The sequence below is a fragment of the Semicossyphus pulcher genome, unplaced genomic scaffold (genome assembly GCF_022749685.1).
Source record: "Semicossyphus pulcher isolate SPU_LCO1_2020_fin unplaced genomic scaffold, fSemPul1.0.p SCAF_26, whole genome shotgun sequence".
NCBI classification, from domain to species: Eukaryota; Metazoa; Chordata; class Actinopteri; order Labriformes; family Labridae; genus Semicossyphus; species Semicossyphus pulcher.
Genome location: NW_027211700.1, coordinates 4,234,142 through 4,255,307, shown reverse-complemented (window position 1 = coordinate 4,255,307; position 21,166 = coordinate 4,234,142). Strand labels below are relative to the sequence as shown.

The following is a 21,166-nucleotide window of genomic DNA, read 5'->3' as shown; positions in this document are numbered from 1 at the left end:
GAACGGGAAGCTAAGCCGCTGCACCTTGTTTTGTTTCCTACCACAACATCCAACACCAGCAGCCATTCTGTGGAAATATGGAAATGATTACAGGTGGAGGGATGTGTTTCAGATTAGCTGGAACTTGCTGCCCTCTTGAGGTTTCATGTTTCACCAGGCCGGCTGCTCAGTGGAGGAGACACCACAAGCTGCCATGACAACCTCACTGTACATTAAAACTCCTTTAACAATAGAAGATGCTGAGATGCTGTCATAATGTCGTACTGCTGCAATTGCTTCCCTTCAACCGGTCACGATCAGGAATCCTCTGCAGAGAAGTTTTAGGCCTTTTTTCGTATCCTTTACTTATAACGATGCCAGAACCCATCCGGGTACAGAGACACCTCTGAAAATGAAGCAGTTTTAAAAAGATATTGTTTGTTTTAAGCACGCAGCAGTCCGGCCTCGATGCACAAAAGTTTTATGTCCATTTCCAAACGTCATTTTTTTTTTATCAACAAAAACAATTCTAGAAAAAAACGCGGCACCCAAATACTCTCTCTTACCTAAACATTAGTACTTTTTTCGAGTTGTTTTTACTGCATTAAACAGCACATAAAAACGCCTCTATAAGCAACAACATAACAAAGTCACTCGTGGGAACGTCCTCATGTTGTGTGTGTCAGATGTGGCCTGCAGAGGGCGCTAGAGGAGCTGCTGCACAGTCATGTAGTCAGAGGGTGCGTAGCCTTCCATCAAAGCTGCGTGAGGAATTAACAGTAGTCTAGGTCTTATATATTACTCATAAACAAAACAAGCTATTTTATTTAATACGGTTTTTTTTGGTGCCAGATTTAACTGAATAATTTCACTACCATTGTCAGTCAAAGGAAAGGGACGTGATGAATGTTTTTGAACAGGATAAGCAGTATAGATATTGGATGGATGTTTTGTACAGTTTGTCTTTATATATTTACAATAACATAAGGATGAGAAACGTTTATGATGAGTACTCTTATTAAAAGTCTAATAGTCTAAAAACGGGCCTCAGATTCCTCTCAAAAAGAATTAAAATACAAAGTAAAGGTGGTTTTAAAAGCGCAGTTTTTAACGGTCAGCATGGTGGATTATTTAAGTCACTAGTCTGTGATAAAATCATGGTGGCAAAACAACAAAGGGTGAAACTACCAGGCCGGGAAGAAGGTCAAACCCTCTGGATGTTTTTTGCTACATTATTTTTTTCATTCAGCCTAAACTTTGCCAAAAAAACACATTTTAAATTTAATTAAAGCTTTTGTTTTCCTACTTACACACAACAACAACAACAACAACATACTTAGACACACGTAATATGCTAACTCTCATCTGGAGGGTACGGTGAAACATTTCACGCCACAGACAGTTTAATATTCAAGTTACAAACGTCCTTTGGGGCTCAGATTGAAGCTTCTAATCTTGGGAAGTGTCATATATAAATAAATGAGGGAGTGATGTTTAACATTAAGTGCTTAAAGATAATATTAGAATTTAATGGCAGAAAGCATCAGAATCTTATTTTGCTACTTTTTTTGCTTCATACGGAAGCCCTAAGCGGACATACATCCATACATTTTATTAACTCCGTTTTCCCGTGATTGCGGGTCATTTCCGGTTGTTTTCTCGAGATCTCAACTTATTTATCTCGTTATCTCGAGATAACAGCGCTGCACCACTGTAACATCAGATGATCATAACTTGTATCCCCAGAGGTGCAAAAGTACAAAACAAGCATTGAAACAGGCTTAATCTGACGATCCTGTTGATTCCTAATTTGTTCTCCTGGGTGTCACCTACTGGCGATACAGTAATTGCAGTAGGACACTTCTCAATTTATCCAGATGTCTGCGGTTGACTCCCTTTGTTACGGTTGTAACTCTTTTCCTCGCCGATGGTCGCTTTCCTTTTTAGACTTGCCTTCATCTGAGCGTCGAGTTATTTTCTTTTTCTTTGGATTTTCACTTCTTGTTGAAGTTGTATCTGTAGTCATCCATCTTTTCTTTGTTTGTTCAGCCATAGTAGATTACTGTTTACTCGCAACACTTGCAGAGACCTGAAAAGCAGCCGCTTAGCTCCGCCTACCCTCTCTGGCAGACCAACCACTGCTGGCTGATGGAAAACGCATCGCCACAGACACTCAGTCTGTAATACTGTAAATGCAAAGGCTTTCATCAGTGGGCCATAGACTCAATCACCATTGTGTTACTTCAATCAGCGATAGATAGTGACTTAACAGTCAACATTTAAATGAAAATCTTCTAGATTATATCTTTAACTTCACATCACTTCATATCACAGTGAGCAGCCTGTTGTTTTGTTCTCTAGATCGCCAGATAATTATCCTGTTATCACGAGAAAACCAGCTTTGTTATCTCAAGTCGAGATCTCGAGAAAACAACTAAAATCACTTGTTATCACAGGAAAACCGGGTTAATAAAATGTGTGGATTCATTTCCACTTAAAGCTTTCAGGTTACTTTATGCTAATTTTTTACCTTATGTTTTTTTGGCCATTTTCACCTTTATTGACAGGACAGCTGAAGATAACAGGAAATACAGGTAGAAGAGAGAGGGGGAATGACGCAGCAAAGGGCCGAGGGCGGGAGTCAAACCTTCAGCCACTGCGTCCAAGGACTGTGCCTCTGTTAATAAGGCGTCTGCTCTACACACTGAGCTCAACCAGGGCCCCGCCAAACTTTATACTTGTGTAACTAATAATGCAACTTCATTTCTGCATTTACATTATCTTGCAACAAACATTATTCAAAAAATAGGTGTGTTTGGACTGAGACTAAAACGGCCCGAGTTGAGCTTGTGACGACCAAAAGGCTAACTGGAAATTCAAAACCTAATAATGATAAAAATTGTAAACAATAATAATAACAGTGGAAAAAGAAAACCTCCCGGGGGCTTGTCCTGGCTCTCGCCCACACAGAATAATCTATGTGTGGATGATCACAGTCGGCATGTCACCTCCAGCAGCTCCAGCCACAGCAGAGCAGCGGGCATTAAGATTGCATTTGTCTCTCAAACTCTATAAATAGAAGATATAAATTTATGATTACGCTCTCTGTTGCCACCTCACAGCACAGCTGCAACATCTGCTGTGTGAGGAAACACTGTGCTCGGGTTCAGCCGGGGTTTCCACACTGAATTCATACCACTCATTAGAAGAAGGTTGGAGTTTGCAATAACAGCTCGCAGTAACACGAGCACCAAGACTGACAAGATTCCCCAGGAGAGTTTTATTTATTATCTTGTCTGAACTGTTTTGATTATGTGTATTATTGTTGATTTAAATCTGAGTCATGATGCTAAAAAAAAAGTCCTGTAGATGTGTCTCCAGCAGTTTCTTGGAGTAGGAAACTTTCTCCCCGCAAAAACAGCACAAATCCTGGGGAGTGTTGCAGCTCGTTGAGGTACATCCATCGACAAAATACAGGAAGTGGACTTAGCCAACGCGGCGTCACCTAACGATTGTTTTTGAGACTCGAAGCTCGGCTTAATTGAAGCCGCCACTTTGGTTTTTTTGGAGTCAGAAATGACCACATTTGTTGAGACGGTGGACCCACACTGAGACGTCTCTATCCTCATTAACAGGAAGCCACGCCCTAAATCATTCCCAGCTTCATTGTCTATTTTTGCTAATTACACATCGATCAGCCGTAACATTATGACCATCTGTCTAATATAGTGTAGGTCCCCTTTTGCCGCCAAAGCAGCCCTGACCCGTCGAGGCATGGACTCCATTAGACCCCTGAAGGTGTGCTGAGGTATCTGGCACCAAGACGTGAGCAGCAGATCCTTTAAGTCCTGTGAGTTGCGAGGTGGGGCCTTCATGGATCGGACTTGTTTGTCCAGCACATCCCACAGATGCTTGATTGGATTGAGATCTGGGGAATCTGGAGGCCGAGTCAACACCTTGAACTTGTTCCTCAAACCCTTCCTGAACCATGTCTGCAGTGTGGCAGGGCGCATTATCCTGCTGAAAGAGGCCACTGCTGTTTGGGAATACGGTCTCCATGAAGGGGTGTACTTGGTCTGCAGCAATGTTTAGGTAGGTGTCAAAGTAACATCCACATGAACGGCAGGACCCAAGGTTTCCCAGCAGAACATTGCCCAAAGCATCACACTGCCTCCGCAGGCTCGTATTCTTCCCATAGTGCATCCTGGTGCCATGTCTTCTCCAGGTTACCGACGCACACGCACCTGGCCATCCACATGATGGAAAAGAAAACGTTATTCATCAGACCAGGCCGCCTTCTTCCAGCGCTCCGTGGTCCAGTTCTCATGCTCATGCTCATCGTAGGCGCTTTCGGCTCTAGACAGGGGTCAGTATGGGCACCCTGACCGGTCTGCGGCTAAGCAGCCTCATACACAACAAACTGTGATGCTCCGTGTGTTCTGACACCTTTCTATCAGAACCAGCGTTAACTTTTTCAGCTGTTTAAGCTTCAGCAGCTCTTCTGTTAGATCAGACCACACAGGCCAGCCTTCGCTCACTACGTGCATCATTTAGCCTTGGCCGCCCATGAGCCTGTCACCAGTTCACTAGTTCTCCTTGGACCTCTTTGGTCGGTCCTGACCTCTGCAGACCGGGAGCACCCAGAGCTGCAGGTTAGCAGATGCTCTGACCCAGTCGTCTAGCCGTCACAATTTGGCCCTTGTCAAAGTCGCTCACATCCTTCCAGGCAAAATGTTCACTTGCTGCCGAACATATCCCACTGACGGGTCATTGTAACAAGATGCATATATAAGTTACGTGATCTATTCTTATTTGTATTTACTTGTTTGCTTATTTTTATCTTTGTTTTGCTGCAACACCTGAATTTCCCGTCTGGGATTTTTTATTCAACTTAAACTATAAATGAAAGATGAGATCATGGCTAAAATCAACCCAATCATGTCCCCATCACACATAAACACTAACTGCTTTAGTGTTTTAATCTTGTGAAATGTTGTTGTGTAGTGAATATGTACTGCCTGGTAATTGTCTTTTATTACTTGTCGTTGTTCCCCGTTTCCTGCCCAGGGACGACAGATGCTAATTAGCTTATAGCTAACTCCGGTCCAGCTAAGAAGCTGTGGATCGTCCCCGAATAAACAAATAAAATAAATATGGTTGGACTTTGAACGACTGAAGCACCACCTGCAGTACTTTAGTTGTGAAGGGTCCAATAAAAGAATAAACACACTGAGTCAGTTAGTAATGTTTAATTTAGATTGTTTAATGTTAATTCCATGCTGTGTTTCAATCAAAACAATACAGATTCCCTGTCTGTGGCTTCAGTCAGATATCCAGTAGTACAAATCAGCTCCAAGTTACACATAATGAAGCAAAACAAGAAGAGAAACAAAGAAAAGACAGCAGAGAAAGAAAACCTCCGAGCTCAGAGGAGCGTTTAGTACGAATGAGGGGAGAAGCAGAAGAAAAAGAAGACGTGTTAACTCATGCAAGCTCTCTTGATGTCAGGGCTCTGCGTGGAGGAGCGGGGCCGAATTGAGACTTGTCTTTTACACAAGCGAGAAATCTCCCAAGTTTTTAATGTATTAAACCACCTGCTAGCGAAAGGTCGACCTCGAGGTTCAGCATGTGTGCACAGCTACAGTATTTCAGCACAAAGTACAGTCCAAGGACAACTACAAAAACATGACAACAGAATCACTATGGTGTAAAAGTTAAGCACTTCTTTGCCCCACGTGGATATCGCGAATTTTGCCAACTTCCTCTGAAAACCTAAGTTCACAAAAAAGGGCAGCTGAAGTTTCCCAAACTGCCCGTAAAACGCTAAAATGATTCGCATGACATTTCACTAAAAACAGATAAAATAGCTCCCATAACTAAGTCGACATCATCAGTAATAAAAGTTAATTTCTGTAATTACATTAAGAAAAAAAATTCTCATTACATCCAGCAACTGATAAAAATATTGAAGAAAAAGCAAAACAAAAATACAATAATGAGAACAAAGATAACGTTTCAGAACCGCTTGTACCAGGACACGAAAACAAAAACAATCCAGGGACTCCGCCTCTATCTTTGTCTGACTAACATCGTATTTCCTGTCTCAATTAAGTGGTTTTTACTTCAATGCTGTAAGGGCTAATATAAAAATAAAAAAGAAGAGAAAAATAAACTTGTTAACTCGGCGGCCCTGCTGGGTCGTGGAGCTGCAGAGGTGGAAGAAAAGGAAAAAGGAGGGAGAGGAGGAGGAAGGTGAGGAGCTGGAGAGGGAGAGGAGGATGGAGGAGGACGAAGGTGGAGAGACGAGGAGTGTGAGGAGGTGAGGGGAGGGTCTCAGGTTGTTGGCTGCTGTGGCATAGTCTCACTGGGCCTCGTCCTCAACGTCTTGCAGTGCCTCTTTGTTCTGTTCTTGTTCTGGAGAAGAGAAAGTGCAAAGTGAGGGTTTGTTTTTTAATCTGATTTCATGCTCAATGAGAAGCAGGAAGCTTCAACGCATCATCGGAAACACCGTCAACTCAGGGAGTTACCGTAAAATACGGAATATAACACGCAGTCTGTTTTTGGGGTATGCCAGAGGAAAAAGGTCTGCTCGAGCTTTTTATTCATAAAAACGTGTATACAAGTTATTTCAACACTATTTTTTTCATTGTATTCAAAACACACAAACTACAGCCAACCATCTGCTCTCATCATGTCGAGTTTGCAGTCCTGCTAGCTACCGGTGCGGTCGTTGAGCTCAGCCTACGGTAAGGTAGATCGTTGTGAGGATGGCGGCTGCACTGGCGGTCATGGCGCCGCATGTCCGTAACAAATCTTTAGCTAGATTACAGCGCCATCGTCTGAGTTAAATACCGTAACACAATTAAATACCTCCTCGCATTTTACACTAGTATACTGGTTGCAACGGTTTATATGACGCAGCTCACTTTTTAGATGAAAGAAAATGCATTAAAAGTGCATCTTATACACTGAATTATACGGTAAATCAAAAATCTCGAGGAGTTTAGTTTAAGAAGAACAAAACTTTGGACTTTATTTTCTAGTTTGAGAGAAAAAAGGACTTTAAATCAAAAAGGATGACCAGAATAAAAAATGATTTTTATTTCGTCTTAAATATCTATGAGTAAAGGCCTTTTTGCAGTTAGAGTAACGATGTTACAGATTAAAATCACTCCTTTACAAGAAACTTGCATTTAACAAATTATACTTATAAAAGTAGTACAATTAATTGTGTTTCAGTTAGATATTATGTCATTAATGCTCAGTGTATAAGTGGCCTGTTGTAGCTGCTAACAACCAAATTTACTTTGCAACATAACATTTGTTAGCATCAAATTCAGAAAGGAGATTTACATTGCAATAAGCATTATTTTTTACGGTTTAATTTACATTTGACACAGTGTCCCAACTCTTTTGTAAGCAGGAGTTATAAGATAAAGCTGATTATTACAATTATGAACCTTTAGGAGTTTAATGTCAACTACTCCTCGTCTCATGTTCGTCTATGGAGAAGTCTGAAAAACATTTTGTTCTTAAAACGAGAGAAATTTCTGTTTTTTTAATCATGTTGTGTTAAAAATGTTGACATAAATAATTCTATGTAGCATGAATTATGAAAAAAGGAAGAAAATACTTGAGTATCTTATAGTGATACTATGACAAGAAGTAATATATTTGTGTCAATACCGTCCAAGCTGTTTTCATAAACCTTGTGTTTAAATGTATTTGTTCATGAAATCCTCTTGTTTTGTCAAACATCACGTGAAGAACTGCGCGCTAACAGTCCCAGCTCTGGAGACAGAGAGATTTATGTTTTACATTTTAAACCCTGACCTCTCACTGTGCTTTAGTATTGTTCTGTCTTTTCTCTGGACCTCGAGGCTGTAATAAAGTTTAGAACTGAATAAAGTTGATTTGATAAAAATAAAAAAAACAGTTCTCCAACAGCACTGTCGTACTTTTTCACATATCGACTCAATTACAGTCTAATGACTGAAGTAGAAGAATTTGTGCACTTACGAGTATATTGTATGTTATATATAAAATCTAGATCTAATAAGAAGCTAGTAACTTTATTATATTAATATAGTGAAATACACAATAATCTAGTGGAAAACATTTTAAATGAAGTTAAGCAGATCTATAAAGCAGCATAAAGTAGAATAAGAAGAACCTCCAAACTGTACTGTAGTGCACTAAGTGCCCAATCAGACGTGAGGCGCACCGCACTGCCGCTTTTGGTGAAGCCAACGGTTAAAGAAAAAAAGAGCAGCTCACTGCGCCTTTTTTGTCTACTGTTGTTAAGGCAACCACCGAATCATTAGCCGTCATTAACCTAACCGTTATATTGTCTACTGACAGAAGGCCCGCCTCTCGCACATGACGTGGGACGCGTTTCTGCTTTGAGTTGATGTTTTTTCAACCCGAGGCGCTCGGAGAGTTTCCTCAAAACACGAGGCGGGGGCCCTGTTTAGCTCGGTTGGTAGAGCAGTTGCCCCGTGTACAGAGGCTACAGTCCTCGTCGCACTGATCGCAGGTTCGACTCCCGGTCTGCCGATCATTTGGTGCATGTCATACCCCACTCTCTACTCCCAACATTTCCTGTCTCTCTTCAGCTGTCCTATAAATAAAGCCAAAGGCCAAAAAAATTATCTTTAAAAAATAAAAAATCTGGAGGCGCTCTGCAACACAAAAGCAGCGCGCAAAAAGCTTCTCATCGAAGACAAAACGACGACATAAAAGCCGCCAGCTGGTAAAACGTGTCCTGTCTGATCGGGCCCTAATTATTGGAGTGTAGTGTTTTACTTCCACCTTTCAGGACTGTTATTGAAATATGCAGTAAATCTAAAAGAGCATGCTGAACCCCAACAGAAGTTGTTGAATCAAACTGAATCACAGTAACACATTTAAGTACAGTGGCCACAACAACCTGCAGCGTGAAATCTTAAGAGTGACCAGTGCTCAAATCCAGCTTTTCCACAAACCTTCACACATGCAGAAACATCACAAACATTTAACTGTGTGTTCTGAATGTAAAAGGCTGAAAACTTTATAATATAAATGGCATTAAATAAATGTTTAAATCATTTCCTAACCGAGGTCTGCATGTGTTTAAATCATCGACTAAAGTGAGCGGAGTGTGAAGACATGCCAGTCACACGATCAGAGTCTGTGATCCTCGGTGTACAAACAGTTTAAACTCTCTAAACAAACACAAGTCAAGCTCAGCAGTTTTAAATCTCTGTGGTGGGAAGATCAAAGGTTACAGACTGAACAGGTGAGTGAGGAAGTGACAGGTGAGTGGACGGAATGATTAAGCCGAGTGAGTCAGTGTTGAGAGAAGGAGGCAGCAGCCACACACACACACACACACACACACAGCAAAGCTTTGGGTGAGCAACACTTACAAAGTACAGTTAACATGGGAAATGAACAGTCAGGTTTGTTTCCTTTAGGACTCTACAGCAGAGGGAACGAGAGAGAGACAAGAGACATGACGAGTCACTGGGAAGTAGTAGAGCTGCAGGAGTTCATGGAGGAAGACAAAGAATGAACCACAGGCTGCTGAACCTTTCTTTATCCTTGTAGCGATGAAAGTTTTAAATCACTACTGCTGTGATTTTATCTCACATCATTAACTGGTTCTTTACAAGTTGTAGCTTGTAGCAGTGGAATTTTGCGGCTACAAAAAACAACACCCTCGGGCGGATTTAGTCTGCGTCCACACGAAGGCAAAATCCTAATTCCTCTCCTCCTTACTCCTTACTCAACCCTCTACATTTTAGGGAATCCTTGACTGAGTATTGGACCTTTAGAACGGCGCTACAAAGGGTAAGAGCTCAAATCTAATGGTAGTAAACGGGCCGTCACTATTTGTGTTATATTTTTCAAGTTTCATACACAACACATGAAAATAACACAAACCTTCATTGACAAAATGTAGCTTGACGTTGATTAATACTAATCGTCCTGTCAGTCATTTGGGAGCATCAGTCCGATAGAAACACTCGGCGTGTCTCAATTCAGGGGCTGCACCCTTCAACAAACCACTGACTGAAATGAGACTGTCTGGTCTACGGAGGATTTCCTGTTTGCATCACCAGCCGTTCCATCCCTTTCCCTTGCGTCACCAAATGCTGCTCGTCGCCTAGCAACAGGTAGCTAGCGGGCTAACTAGCTGTCATTTGTAACTTAACCTATTATTTTAAAGATCATTTCTTTCTAGGCGCCTTTACTTATTTTTAAATTCGTATCTCTAGCTATTCGACTGAGCTGAAGCCAAAAACATTTTAAAGTGTATTCCTCGGCCGCTTAAGAGTCCGCCATCTCGTCTTAATCTGCACGCAATGAATCTTGCAATATGTTGGGACCTGAAGGATGCATCTGGTGCATCCTTCAAGGCCTGGGAAAAGGAGGACGCATTTGTCGGACAGCCTTCGACGTGCTGCTGTGGCACAATCAGCCTTCAAATACGTCCTTTTAAGGATGCAGCCCCTGAATTTGGACACGGCTACTGTCAGATTTATAAACAAGCAGTTTGCTTTTATTACCATAACATTAAAAACAACGTATGTGTTAAAACTAATATAACTGCACTCATGTAAAATCCTTATAAATGTGAACTGCACAGGTCATTTTTTCTTGTTTAAAAAACTTTTCTTTACTTTTCTCTAACTGGCTGTTTAAAAAAAGAACCATAATGAGCTAATATATTTGTCCATCGTTAAACTTTTTGTTTGTTCTGTGTGAAGTTAAATCTCTAAATGAATCCCAATTTAATTCACACTGCTGGTTTAAAAGAAGATATTTTCTTATCTCTGGAAATATGAACACAGAATCTGTGGGTAGGACAAGATTTTAGAGCTGGAAGTGTTTCGGTTTCTGTTTGTAATCCAAGTAGTTTTGACCAACCAGACTGAAGGTGCTTTGGTTGTTTTCAGGATGTAAAGAAAAGAAAGAGTCGGACATTTTGGCTGAAATTCAAACGCTGAGGCCCGACCTTAGGCTAAATCGTTCAGCCTAAAATGTAACGCTGCAAAGTGGAAATGCCGGCGATCTTTGTTAGGCAGGATGGTTATGACTTCAAGAGGGTGGACTTGAACGCCACATGTACACCAGTTAGATGGAGAACTTTGTAAAGGATGAACTGTATCAGGGCATGCACACTGTGAGCAGCATGATCCAGGTCCTGAGCACTTGAGCTGATGTCAGAGTCTTACATTTAACCGTCTCTATGTGCAACTTCAGAAGCCTAAAACTAATTTATCTTGGGCAAAGAGGAGACTGAAAAAATACACAAAGCTGAACAAGCAACCAGGTTAGAAATGTGGCTTTAAAAGGGCCATCCTTTGAAAAACACGACTATTTTGAGGTCCTATTTAGCCGATTGCTGCTTTTGCTATTCAAGTACATCATGTCATAGAACCATGATAACAAAGCTGCAATCATCTGTAAGATGAAATTCTAGCATTTGACTGCGGAACATGAATCAAGCTGCTCACAATATTTAGACACATGTAACTCCAGTGTAAAAATGTTAAGACAGAGGAGGCAGGTGAGTTAGTTATAGTCCTGGGAAAAAAACAGGTTTGCAGAATCAGGTAGACTAAACATACATCACAGTTTGAGTTACCACAGCCTCTAAAAGAATGATGAACGAGCGTCTTACCCTCTCCCTGCATATCTGAAGTCCATAGTGTCAGGTTGTCACGTAACAACTGCATGATAAGTGTGGAGTCCTTGTAGCTGTCTTCACTCAGTGTGTCCAGTTCTGTGATGGCGTCATCGAAAGCACACTTTGCCAACCTGAGGAAACACAGATAGATGCATTCTTACAGACCGACAAGTGAGCCTTTACAGCACCATAAACTCTATCCACACTAATCATACAGGGTTTTTTTTCCTGCAGTATGGTAGTTATCACTTAATTTAATTATATGTTAGCATGAAGCCAAAGCTACACAGGAACGGCTGCTGTTAAAGCCGTATTTCCATGCAACCTGTCGCAGCTGGAGCAACTATTTTAAGATGCATGGGGGGAATATTGCAGTATATAAAAGGTGGTCATCATTCGTCTGTGCTTCTATGTTTACATGTTGATTGTTTGTTTATACTGTTTTTTTTAATCAATGCTACTGTGGAGGCAGCTAAATGTATGCAGCATTAGAGTCCAAGACAATTTTTCCTATGGGGACAATTAAGTATCGTATTTACAATTTTGTGTTGAATGTTCGTCTTTAACTCCAATTGATCCGTAGGTTTTTTTTTTTCTCAAGTCAAAAGAAGCCTCATTACATCCACTATGATTTAATGTTATACAGTAAAACTTAACTTTTAATTATAGCCGGGCAATACGACCAAAATATGATCATGGTATGTTTTTTCTATAGTGCACAATATTTATCTGGACATAGAATTTGATAAAGCTGCCAGTTTGTGGAGTACAGAGATGATGACGGAGGCATAAAGAAATCAGAGGGTTCATTCGATAAGCTTATATAGTTTATCAACATGGGCTTAAATTATCTTTAAAGGCTGTATTCTTTATTGTTTAGCTTATATATTATATTATAGCTGAATAAAGTGGTTTCATGGTTAATATTTGTTTCCTCAGCGCTCCTGGGTGGAGGTCATTAGGAGGGGCTGCAGGCCGAGCTGCAGCTAACGACGTTAGCTCAGTTTTTAGGTTTGGATGCCCTCGATGTTTGTCCCTCTCTAGGTTTCTAGCAGAGCAGAATTATCTGCAGATGTCTCCTTGTTTCTTAAACAGAATACACTGTTGATTAAAATAAAAATAAATGAGGTTACTCTTACGCGAGGCTCAGGGGGCTGGGAGCAGAGCTGCCACTTTGGCTCAGCTTTTTCTCTCTTAACTTCCAGATGTCAGACGACTAAAATTCATCTGCTTTTACAGAGTTAATACAAAAACTAAAGAGGGGAGGCGTTAAACACATTTATAATAAACAGAGGGTTTAAAATTTCAGCCTCACCTCTCAGGACAGTGACTGTAATGTTGCAAACTTCACGTTATGTGGAGGATTTGTTAAGGCAGTGTGTAACACATTTTTGAAGGTGCAATGTAAACAAAAGATTACAATCTGCTTTAACATTGTTTGTGAAACTAAAAAGAAACACTAAAGTAAGTGTAGAGCAGAGATAGAAACCTGCAAGCGCGGTCAGGCGAGTTGAGGATCTCGTAGTAGAAGACGGAGAAGTTGAGAGCGAGGCCGAGGCGGATGGGGTGTGTGGGTGGCAGCTCCGACAGGGCTAGATCCGTAGCAGTTTTGTAGGCCACCAGGCTGTTCTCTGCGGCCTCCTTTCTGTTGTTGCCGGTGGCGAACTCCGCCAGATACCTGTGGTAGTCACCCTTCCTGGGATTGGGGAAGACAAATTGGGCCACAAACTTAGTTTTCCCATTTTTTTGGACAGAAGTCTTACACACGTGATCAATTTTGATGCTCTTACATTTTGTTGTAGAAGACTTTCGACTCTCCCATTACAGCAGAGGGGAGTAGGTGCCGTTCAAGTGCATCCAGAATGTCTCCACAGATCGACTTCAGCTCGTTCTCAACCTGCAAACAAAATAAAGAATTATTCAATCGGCAAAACCTTCTCGTCATTTTGAAGCCCAATTTATTCCTTCTCCCTTCTGAGTGCAGGGGTCCATATGAAGGTAATGTCATCATCTGCGAGGGTCAGCACAGAAAACATGCAGCCAAAAATGCATACGCTTTAACAAGCGTTGGATTATATCTGTTTGCAGCACTGTGCAAAGGATTCCTACACATTTTTAATGAGTAAAATTTTCAGATTTCTTTGCAGATTTTTCAGAGCATGATATCAGAAATCAAACAGCAAGATCTTTGTTCTGTAAATAAATCTAATAAAATACATCAAATTAATAAAATGAAGCTCTACAGTTGAAAATCTTATTCTGTCTTTGCGTGTCATTCTGTTTCTAAAGTTAATATTAAGTATTTTCAGGCCAGAAAAACTTACATCTAGTTTTATCATTCAGTCCACACGCCTACGCAGAAAGTTCGACAATGTGCCAATGTCAAATATCTCAGGAAGTAAATTATCCTTTTCTTACTATACTAGTATTATTTTCTCTGAACCTATTGAAGAAACAATATTACATTATTGTTCCCCCCATATTTTATTCATCTAAACAAACACAAAGTTATGAATTTCAGAAGTGTCTGAAGCTTGGTTTATATATTTTGTCCATGGAAACAATTAATACAGCCATAAAGAAAAGAAAAGAAGTACCTACATTTTCAGCTTTACTCAATTTAAAAATTCAGACAAGCTTAATATATATTTGTTTATTTTTATGAGGAGCCCCGCCTCCAAATTTTGCTCCTAAAACCACACAGTTAGTCTGAAGCCCGCTCGACCAAAAATGTACCAAAAATAAACTGCTGCAAGATCAAGTTTACACTGCGCTTTCAAAAGGAACAGGGAGGTCTTACAGGTGTACCATTCCCAAACAATAACATATGGCAGCAATGCTGTATGCTAAAATGCAATGAAGCTTTGTATTTCTCAAATCTGACTTGAGCGTGGAGGGATTTTCAGCACAGCAGGCAGGAGCAGCTACGAGCAGAGGACTGAAGGGAGCAAACAGCCCACGAGCCAGGAGCAGAGAGTCTCCCTGCTTCACTGTGCAGCTGTCAGTGTCCTCTTTTTAAAAGCCCCAAATACAAATGTTTTCTGGGTCTGCTGGCAGCTTCAATATTTAATTTGCTGATTGAATTTTGATTCAATTGAACGCTCACTAGGTGCCGGGATAGTGACAGAAGAAATATGTCCCCTAGGGGATTTAGGGAAGGACGAAATGACGATGCAACAGCAGGATTACCAATCTCTGAATCCCATTAGATCATTGACTGCAGTCCAACTGCCCCTCCCATCTCTCTGACACACTCTGGCCTCTCCCAGATAAATAAGCAGCTCTTATTTCCCTTCATAAAAGCAAGAGAGAGAAGGGGAACTGCCAACTATGACTCAGATGCAGTCTGTGCAGTAGCTGCTCATAGTGTGTATTATTAATACGAGCTAGTGTTCGCAGATTAGCACAGCAAATGCTTTGAAACGGGTTTCATACTGGGACAATGAGGCATGATGAATTTATGCAAATGCTCCTGACACGCACTGTCTTTAAACGAGTGCTACGAGACACCGTGAGCCTCGAGTGAGTGCTTTACCGTTTGCCTGTATTCCCGGATCATCTTCAGTTTCTCTCCTTCACCCTTGCTCTCTTCCCTCTGTTCGATACTGCTGATTATCCTCCAGGAGGCTCTCCGAGCTCCGATCACATTCTTGTAGGCCACTGATAGTAGGTTCCTCTCCTCCACTGTGAGCTCCACGTCCATGCCGGCCACGTTCTTCATCGACACCACCATCTCTGTTCAGGAGACACATGAGACAAACCCTTTAGTACGACATAATCAACCGTGTTTCTTTCAGAGTACGTCGAAGAACAAGTTGACTCCTCATCATGTTTTCTGGCTTAATGTGGGACATTCAGGTGCATTCAGGGAGGCACCAGTATGCAGTATAAACCCATTTGACAATGTGCATTACAGTTCTGACATTAAATTAATTGTTTTAGTTTAAAAGTTCCTTCATGGATAAAATGTTCTGGTATCAGGGGGAGCGCATGTTAACGTGGCTTCTCAGCAGCACTCCACGTATCCACTGGCACCATTTTATTAAACACACACAATAGGACCATCATGAAAGACAACTCAGTTAGTGTAGGTTAACTGATGACTGAAGTAGCTTAGATTTTTACAGCCATATAGCATGGCTTGGTAAATTATATGGATATATGATTTACCGCCCCTAACCAACAACTCGACCCCACCCGACCACCCCAGGAATAGGGACCGATCAGGGCGTGCTGTTGGCAATGGTTCCCCCCTGACGCATGAAGCAATTGGCTCAAGACCATCAATTATTCCTCCAGTTCCCATTGCCTCATGCGCAGGGGAAGACCATCCCAACACAGCCAGCTGTCTGCACAGGCCCCCTGAAATCGTGAGCGAGGGGGAAACCCCACCTCCACCATCTAACCAGACCCTATCCCTTCAGCACCAGCCGAAGTGAGGGGGCCAAGGCTTATTTCAGAGAGGGAAATATCCAGCGCCCTCCTGCCAAGTCTGGTAGAAAAGATCTATTTCTGCAAGTTGTTCTCCAAAAAGAGGTCAGATACAACTTTAATTCAACTGTGAAAAATGGTTGAGAAAATGCTCAAAATGTCTAGACACTTCTCTTTTCCCCTTACAAATATTTTAAGATGAATCCTCTTAAAAAAAAGGCAATGAAAGAAACAGAAGAAGCATTTCAACTCTTTATTTACTAACATGGGATATTTACATGTGCATCCATTTAAAAATCATAGTGCTGAAGTGGTGCAGATGTGCGGCCTGCTCGCTTCATGTCCGTCATCTTCTGTGCCAACTGAAAGGCAAACCAATGGCGTGATGAGAATCTCCAGCTCAGGTTCCCAGCCATTAGTGTTGTTGGTGCATACTGGTACTATCAGCATTTTCACAGCAAACCGTCCGTATGTGAGCCGGAAACCCATCCTCAGGCCATCCACAAAATCAGAACACAACTTCAGCATCGGTACTGAAGTGTTCATAACAGCATTGGGAATAGGTGATGTCTGGAAAGTAAGAATATAATCAAAAGGAGGATGCGACACAGCCCCAGTGGTCTATGATTCCAGATTTTTTGAATTACAAAGAAACCTATTATAGCCCTGTTTCAGGGGGGGAAATAAATGCCATCATCTGACATGCTTCAATAAGTAAACTGTATCACATTCCAATAATCTAATAGACTATTCTATTTAAAGCAGCTTACAGTACATGTTTGACAACTTCAGCTTACTACCAAATGATGATTCAATCTTAAATTATTAGTCTTACTCATTAAAAACACTATACAATTAAATGACTGTAACCTAGTTGGGCTGTATAGTTTTGCCCAAGACGCTTTGCTTTTCTCAGCTCACAAGAGAGATTTCTGAAAGTCTACTTACCAGATCCAGATGTAATTCCGTAGTCCAAAAGAAATGCTTCTGCAGATTTTTAAGTACATGTTGTGTCGTACCGTTAAGGCATAAAAAAGTGCTGAACACATACACTACATAAGCAAAAGTCAGGGGACAACCCTTGTAAATATTGAGTTGCACGATCCAGCCGCATCCATTGCTAACAGGTGCATAAAACCCGGCACATAGCCATGAAACTACCATAAACACAGAGCTTGTAGCACCTTTTAAACAAGTCGGGTTGTGAAATTTCTGCCCTATCAAATCTGCGTCTGTCAACTCCTAGTGCTATTTTTGGACGTGGAAGCACCTAGGCGCGTAAAAATTGGCCCATCTGTTGCATCATTAACCACAGAGATCAAAACTGCCTCTGGTAGCAAAATCAGCAACACGTGCATCAAGAGTGATCTTGGTCCTAACCAAGCATGAAGTTAACCTCATGGAAACTGTTGCATTCTGGTTAGGTTTGAGGCACAAACTCTCATTGGTTGGTTTAGGAAAGATAGTAGCTAGGGTTAAGGTCCACGTTGATTTTTTACAAGACACAAACAGCTGACTCCTGTCGTCAATATTGGTTTTGACAAGCTTTTTACAACAGATGAATTAAGATGTCTATCAGTTGGATCTAAGGTAGTCATACAGAAACTGTAGTACATGTGCAACTTGTGGTTAGAAAAAGCCTTGCTGAAAGGTCTAACAACTGCAGCCTGAGCCCTGAAGTTCACACACATTTTTGTTTATTTGATCGTATTTTAATGCAGACAACAAATATTCAACTGTAACTATCACTTTGCAAAGAGGTTCAAATTAGTCGTTAGCTTAGTTTTTATAAATTCTATAAATGCTTAAATGCTTACTACCGACATGAACAAATAATGTTAACGTTATCTTAACAAACTTTGATTCTGACTCTTTAATTGTTGATTAAAGCAAAACGATATGAAGTTTGAAATGGCTGCAAGGTCCAACAGTCGAGTGATGAGATAAAATGCCAGACCCTGAACATGCTGATGATGCTGACTGTCCTAACCCCTGAAATTCTAACAGTCTTGTTTGTCTTGCTGAAGTTACATTTAAGCATTGTTATCTTAGACAAGGCGGCTTTTTCATTCGGTATCTGCAGTGGGAAATTTCATTTGGGAAATTGTCGGCAGACTTTGGGAAAGTCTGATCTGAGCTCCAGTCAAAGTCTGTCTTTGTGAAAGCGAGCCCTGTAGCCTCCACAGTGATTTCATATCTTAAGCGGCCCATCTCGTCCCTGAGAGGATCCTTTCAAAAACACTGACAACAACAGAGCTCAGTATGACTATGTGGGAGGTTTACACGCAGCAGCACCTGCTGATTTCAGCTCTACTGAAGTGGACCAGTTCACAGAGATACGATCCGACTCCACCCTGAGGCTGAGGTTTACAGCTCAGAGTGGAGACGGAGCATCAACTCACTGGGCAGAGCGCTGTGGCTCTGCTTTCCTTCACCACATCCTATCTCAGCTACATCGGCCTTTCTTATGTTGCCTCACTTAAAACAAAGTACAGATCTAAGCTCAACATTGTAGAGGCATAAAATCCTGTAAGCCTGTTTTGTAAAAGAAAAACCTTAATGTAGATGCTCATGTAGTTTATAAGACTTCTGTCATACAATATGCATTTTAAAATCATATCTTGTTCACAACTTGTTTCTTAAACGTTTGTTACAATAACACCTCTGAATTAAATTCCACTTGAGTTCTCACAAAGTGACTTGCTCGTGTTTCTTGCCAAATATCTGCATGTTTTTTTTTGCAGGGATCAAACTTTATAATTTTTGGAACAAAGTGATTGCATTGTATTTCTAGTCCCTCTAGGCTAATTGGACTGAGCAATCTAGTGACAAAAGTCTGTTTGATAAAGTTAAAGTTGCTTTTTCAACATTTGCATTTAAGAAACTGCTGAAAGTACGGTCAAAAGAAAGTTCATGAACACCCTCAAGAAACAACTTCAGCAATGATACAGAGGTTTTCCCCACAACATAAATAGCTGATGTCTAGAAAGACGGAAAAATGATGTATGTGACAGTTTAAAACTGTGACACAAACACAGAAGTAATTAGTAACAGCTTCCCTTTCTTGAAATTACAAAGAAACATTTTGTAGCTTTGATTTAGTGGGGAAAGTAAATGTCACCATCATTATTCTTTGAAATAATAAGTAAACTTACGATGTGTTCATGTATGCATGATAACTTTAGATAGCTACTACTGTACATGATAACATAGATTACACCGGGGATTAATAATAATCCAACACAATTTAACCCGCTATAACGTCAAATTACTGTAACCCAGTTAGACTGACAGCTTTTATGTTTTTCCCATTATAACTAGTAATTCCCAATATTGTGGACTACATCATTAAAGGGCTTTTTAACCCTTGCATTTTAAATATTTTGATACACAAGTTGAACATGGTCGTTTTTGTCATTATTTTGTTGAGAACCACTGAGGTAAGAGACGGGAACTGCAGAAGAAACGCACACGATGAGTCTGAGACAGTTTGCTGATGTAAATCAGGGGATATGTGACTTTAACCTCGTTAATATATGAAACTTGTGAATTTATCGCTCAGCAACACGTTAATATTTGATAAGCAAGTGTAGAATTACAGTATTAATCCAACTACATCACAGCAAGGTTAGCATTTAGCCAGTAAACCACAAATCACTCTGTAAATACACCCAGTCCAAATCCCGTGAATGAGTCATGGCACATTCACTTAACGTTACTGGGCAACGTGTGACCGGTGGCAAAGGCAGCCGTCTAAAAACAGCCTGCCATGTTACAGGGCCTGTAATGGTATGACAGTCTGTCAGGACTGTACCGGAGAAAGGAAGAGGAGTCATTTTCGCAAATCGATCCGTACAGCCTGCTTGCAGGGGGAACACCCCACCAAGTGAACAGCTGCCCTCCCACTCCCACTTACTGCTAGCTTAAATTAACTAGCTAACCTTGCAATTCAATCAATGTTAGCATCGGTAACAGAATCTTGCAAACAACTTAGCATGTTACTTAAGTTACAAATCAGTAAGATGACATTGTTTTTTCTAACTAAACCAGTAGCTCAAGCGTTAAGCTAAATGGCTAGCATGGTGCAGGGGAGGCAACTCCTGACAGCTCACGCTCCAGTAATCCGCCATTTTGTTGTAACGTTAGCATCTTTCGCTAGCGTTAGCCACTGTCAATCACATCCGTACAATTTTACTAAAAGAAAAGACACTTCCTCGCATTGGTTTTTGTTTTAATGGCGCATTATGCTCTTCCAACAATGAGCCATCTGCCATGTCAATGAACAGTAAACTGAACGAGGGCAACCATAGCCGCGTTAGATCTCTTGTTAGCCGTGGCTAGCACAGAGCTAGCAAGTTGCTCCGTTAACGTTAGCTGTTAGCTAGCAGAAAAAAATCCCTGCGGCGAACATGTCCCACACCGAGCCAACCCTGCAAGTGTCTTACCGTCATATCGCTCTGCCTGTTCGGCAAGTTTTGCCTGATAAACTAGGTCCTCTCGCTCTCCCATCTTGTAACGGGATGCAGGTGAATTAGCAGACTGTTAAAAGTGACGATTCTTCGGGAGAAAAACACGGTGCGGCTGTGTGTCAGGTCTGTCGGCGGTTCCTAGAAATCAACTGGGTCGATGAGTGGTGTTCGCCCCACCGGCAGCGCTGTGTGCTGGGATGGAGTAAAGATGGCGACCACCAGCCTCATCCGCGTACTGCACATACGCACAAGAATCACCAGCTCTGATACGTCCCCTCTGTAAATAAAGATTATTACAATATAAAGCTGGATCTCTGCAAACTCTCTTGGTCTAACACTGAACACGCTTTATGAGCTTTAGTTTACAATCACTGTCAATATTTTACACTTTCAGTTGATTCTTATTCTAGTTTTTAAAAAGATAACTGAATAATTGTCTGTAAAAAAACAACAAAAATGTAAATACTTGGGATATTGTGATTTGTGGTGCACAAAATACAAAAAAAATTACAAAGCACTTAACAGCAGACAAATGAGGAACTGTATCACTTCTAATGAGGTTTTCACATTTTCTTCACCCAATTAAATCACATTTATCTTTATTATAAAGCTG

The 21,166-nt window shown here is 41.0% G+C and overlaps 1 protein-coding gene across 1 annotated transcript; it reads right to left on the bottom strand.

Moving 5' to 3' along the window:
* Positions 1 to 5,221: 5,221 nt before the first annotated feature.
* Positions 5,222 to 20,760, bottom strand: ywhae1 (tyrosine 3-monooxygenase/tryptophan 5-monooxygenase activation protein, epsilon polypeptide 1). Its single transcript, XM_069676515.1, has 6 exons — positions 20,530 to 20,760; positions 15,189 to 15,388; positions 13,444 to 13,550; positions 13,143 to 13,349; positions 11,648 to 11,784; positions 5,222 to 6,393 (listed from the first exon to the last, which is right to left on the bottom strand). Exons 1-6 carry the CDS (start codon positions 20,591 to 20,593, stop codon positions 6,341 to 6,343), a joined length of 768 nt encoding a protein of 255 aa, XP_069532616.1. The 5' UTR covers positions 20,594 to 20,760; the 3' UTR covers positions 5,222 to 6,340.
* Positions 20,761 to 21,166: the final 406 nt, after the last annotated feature.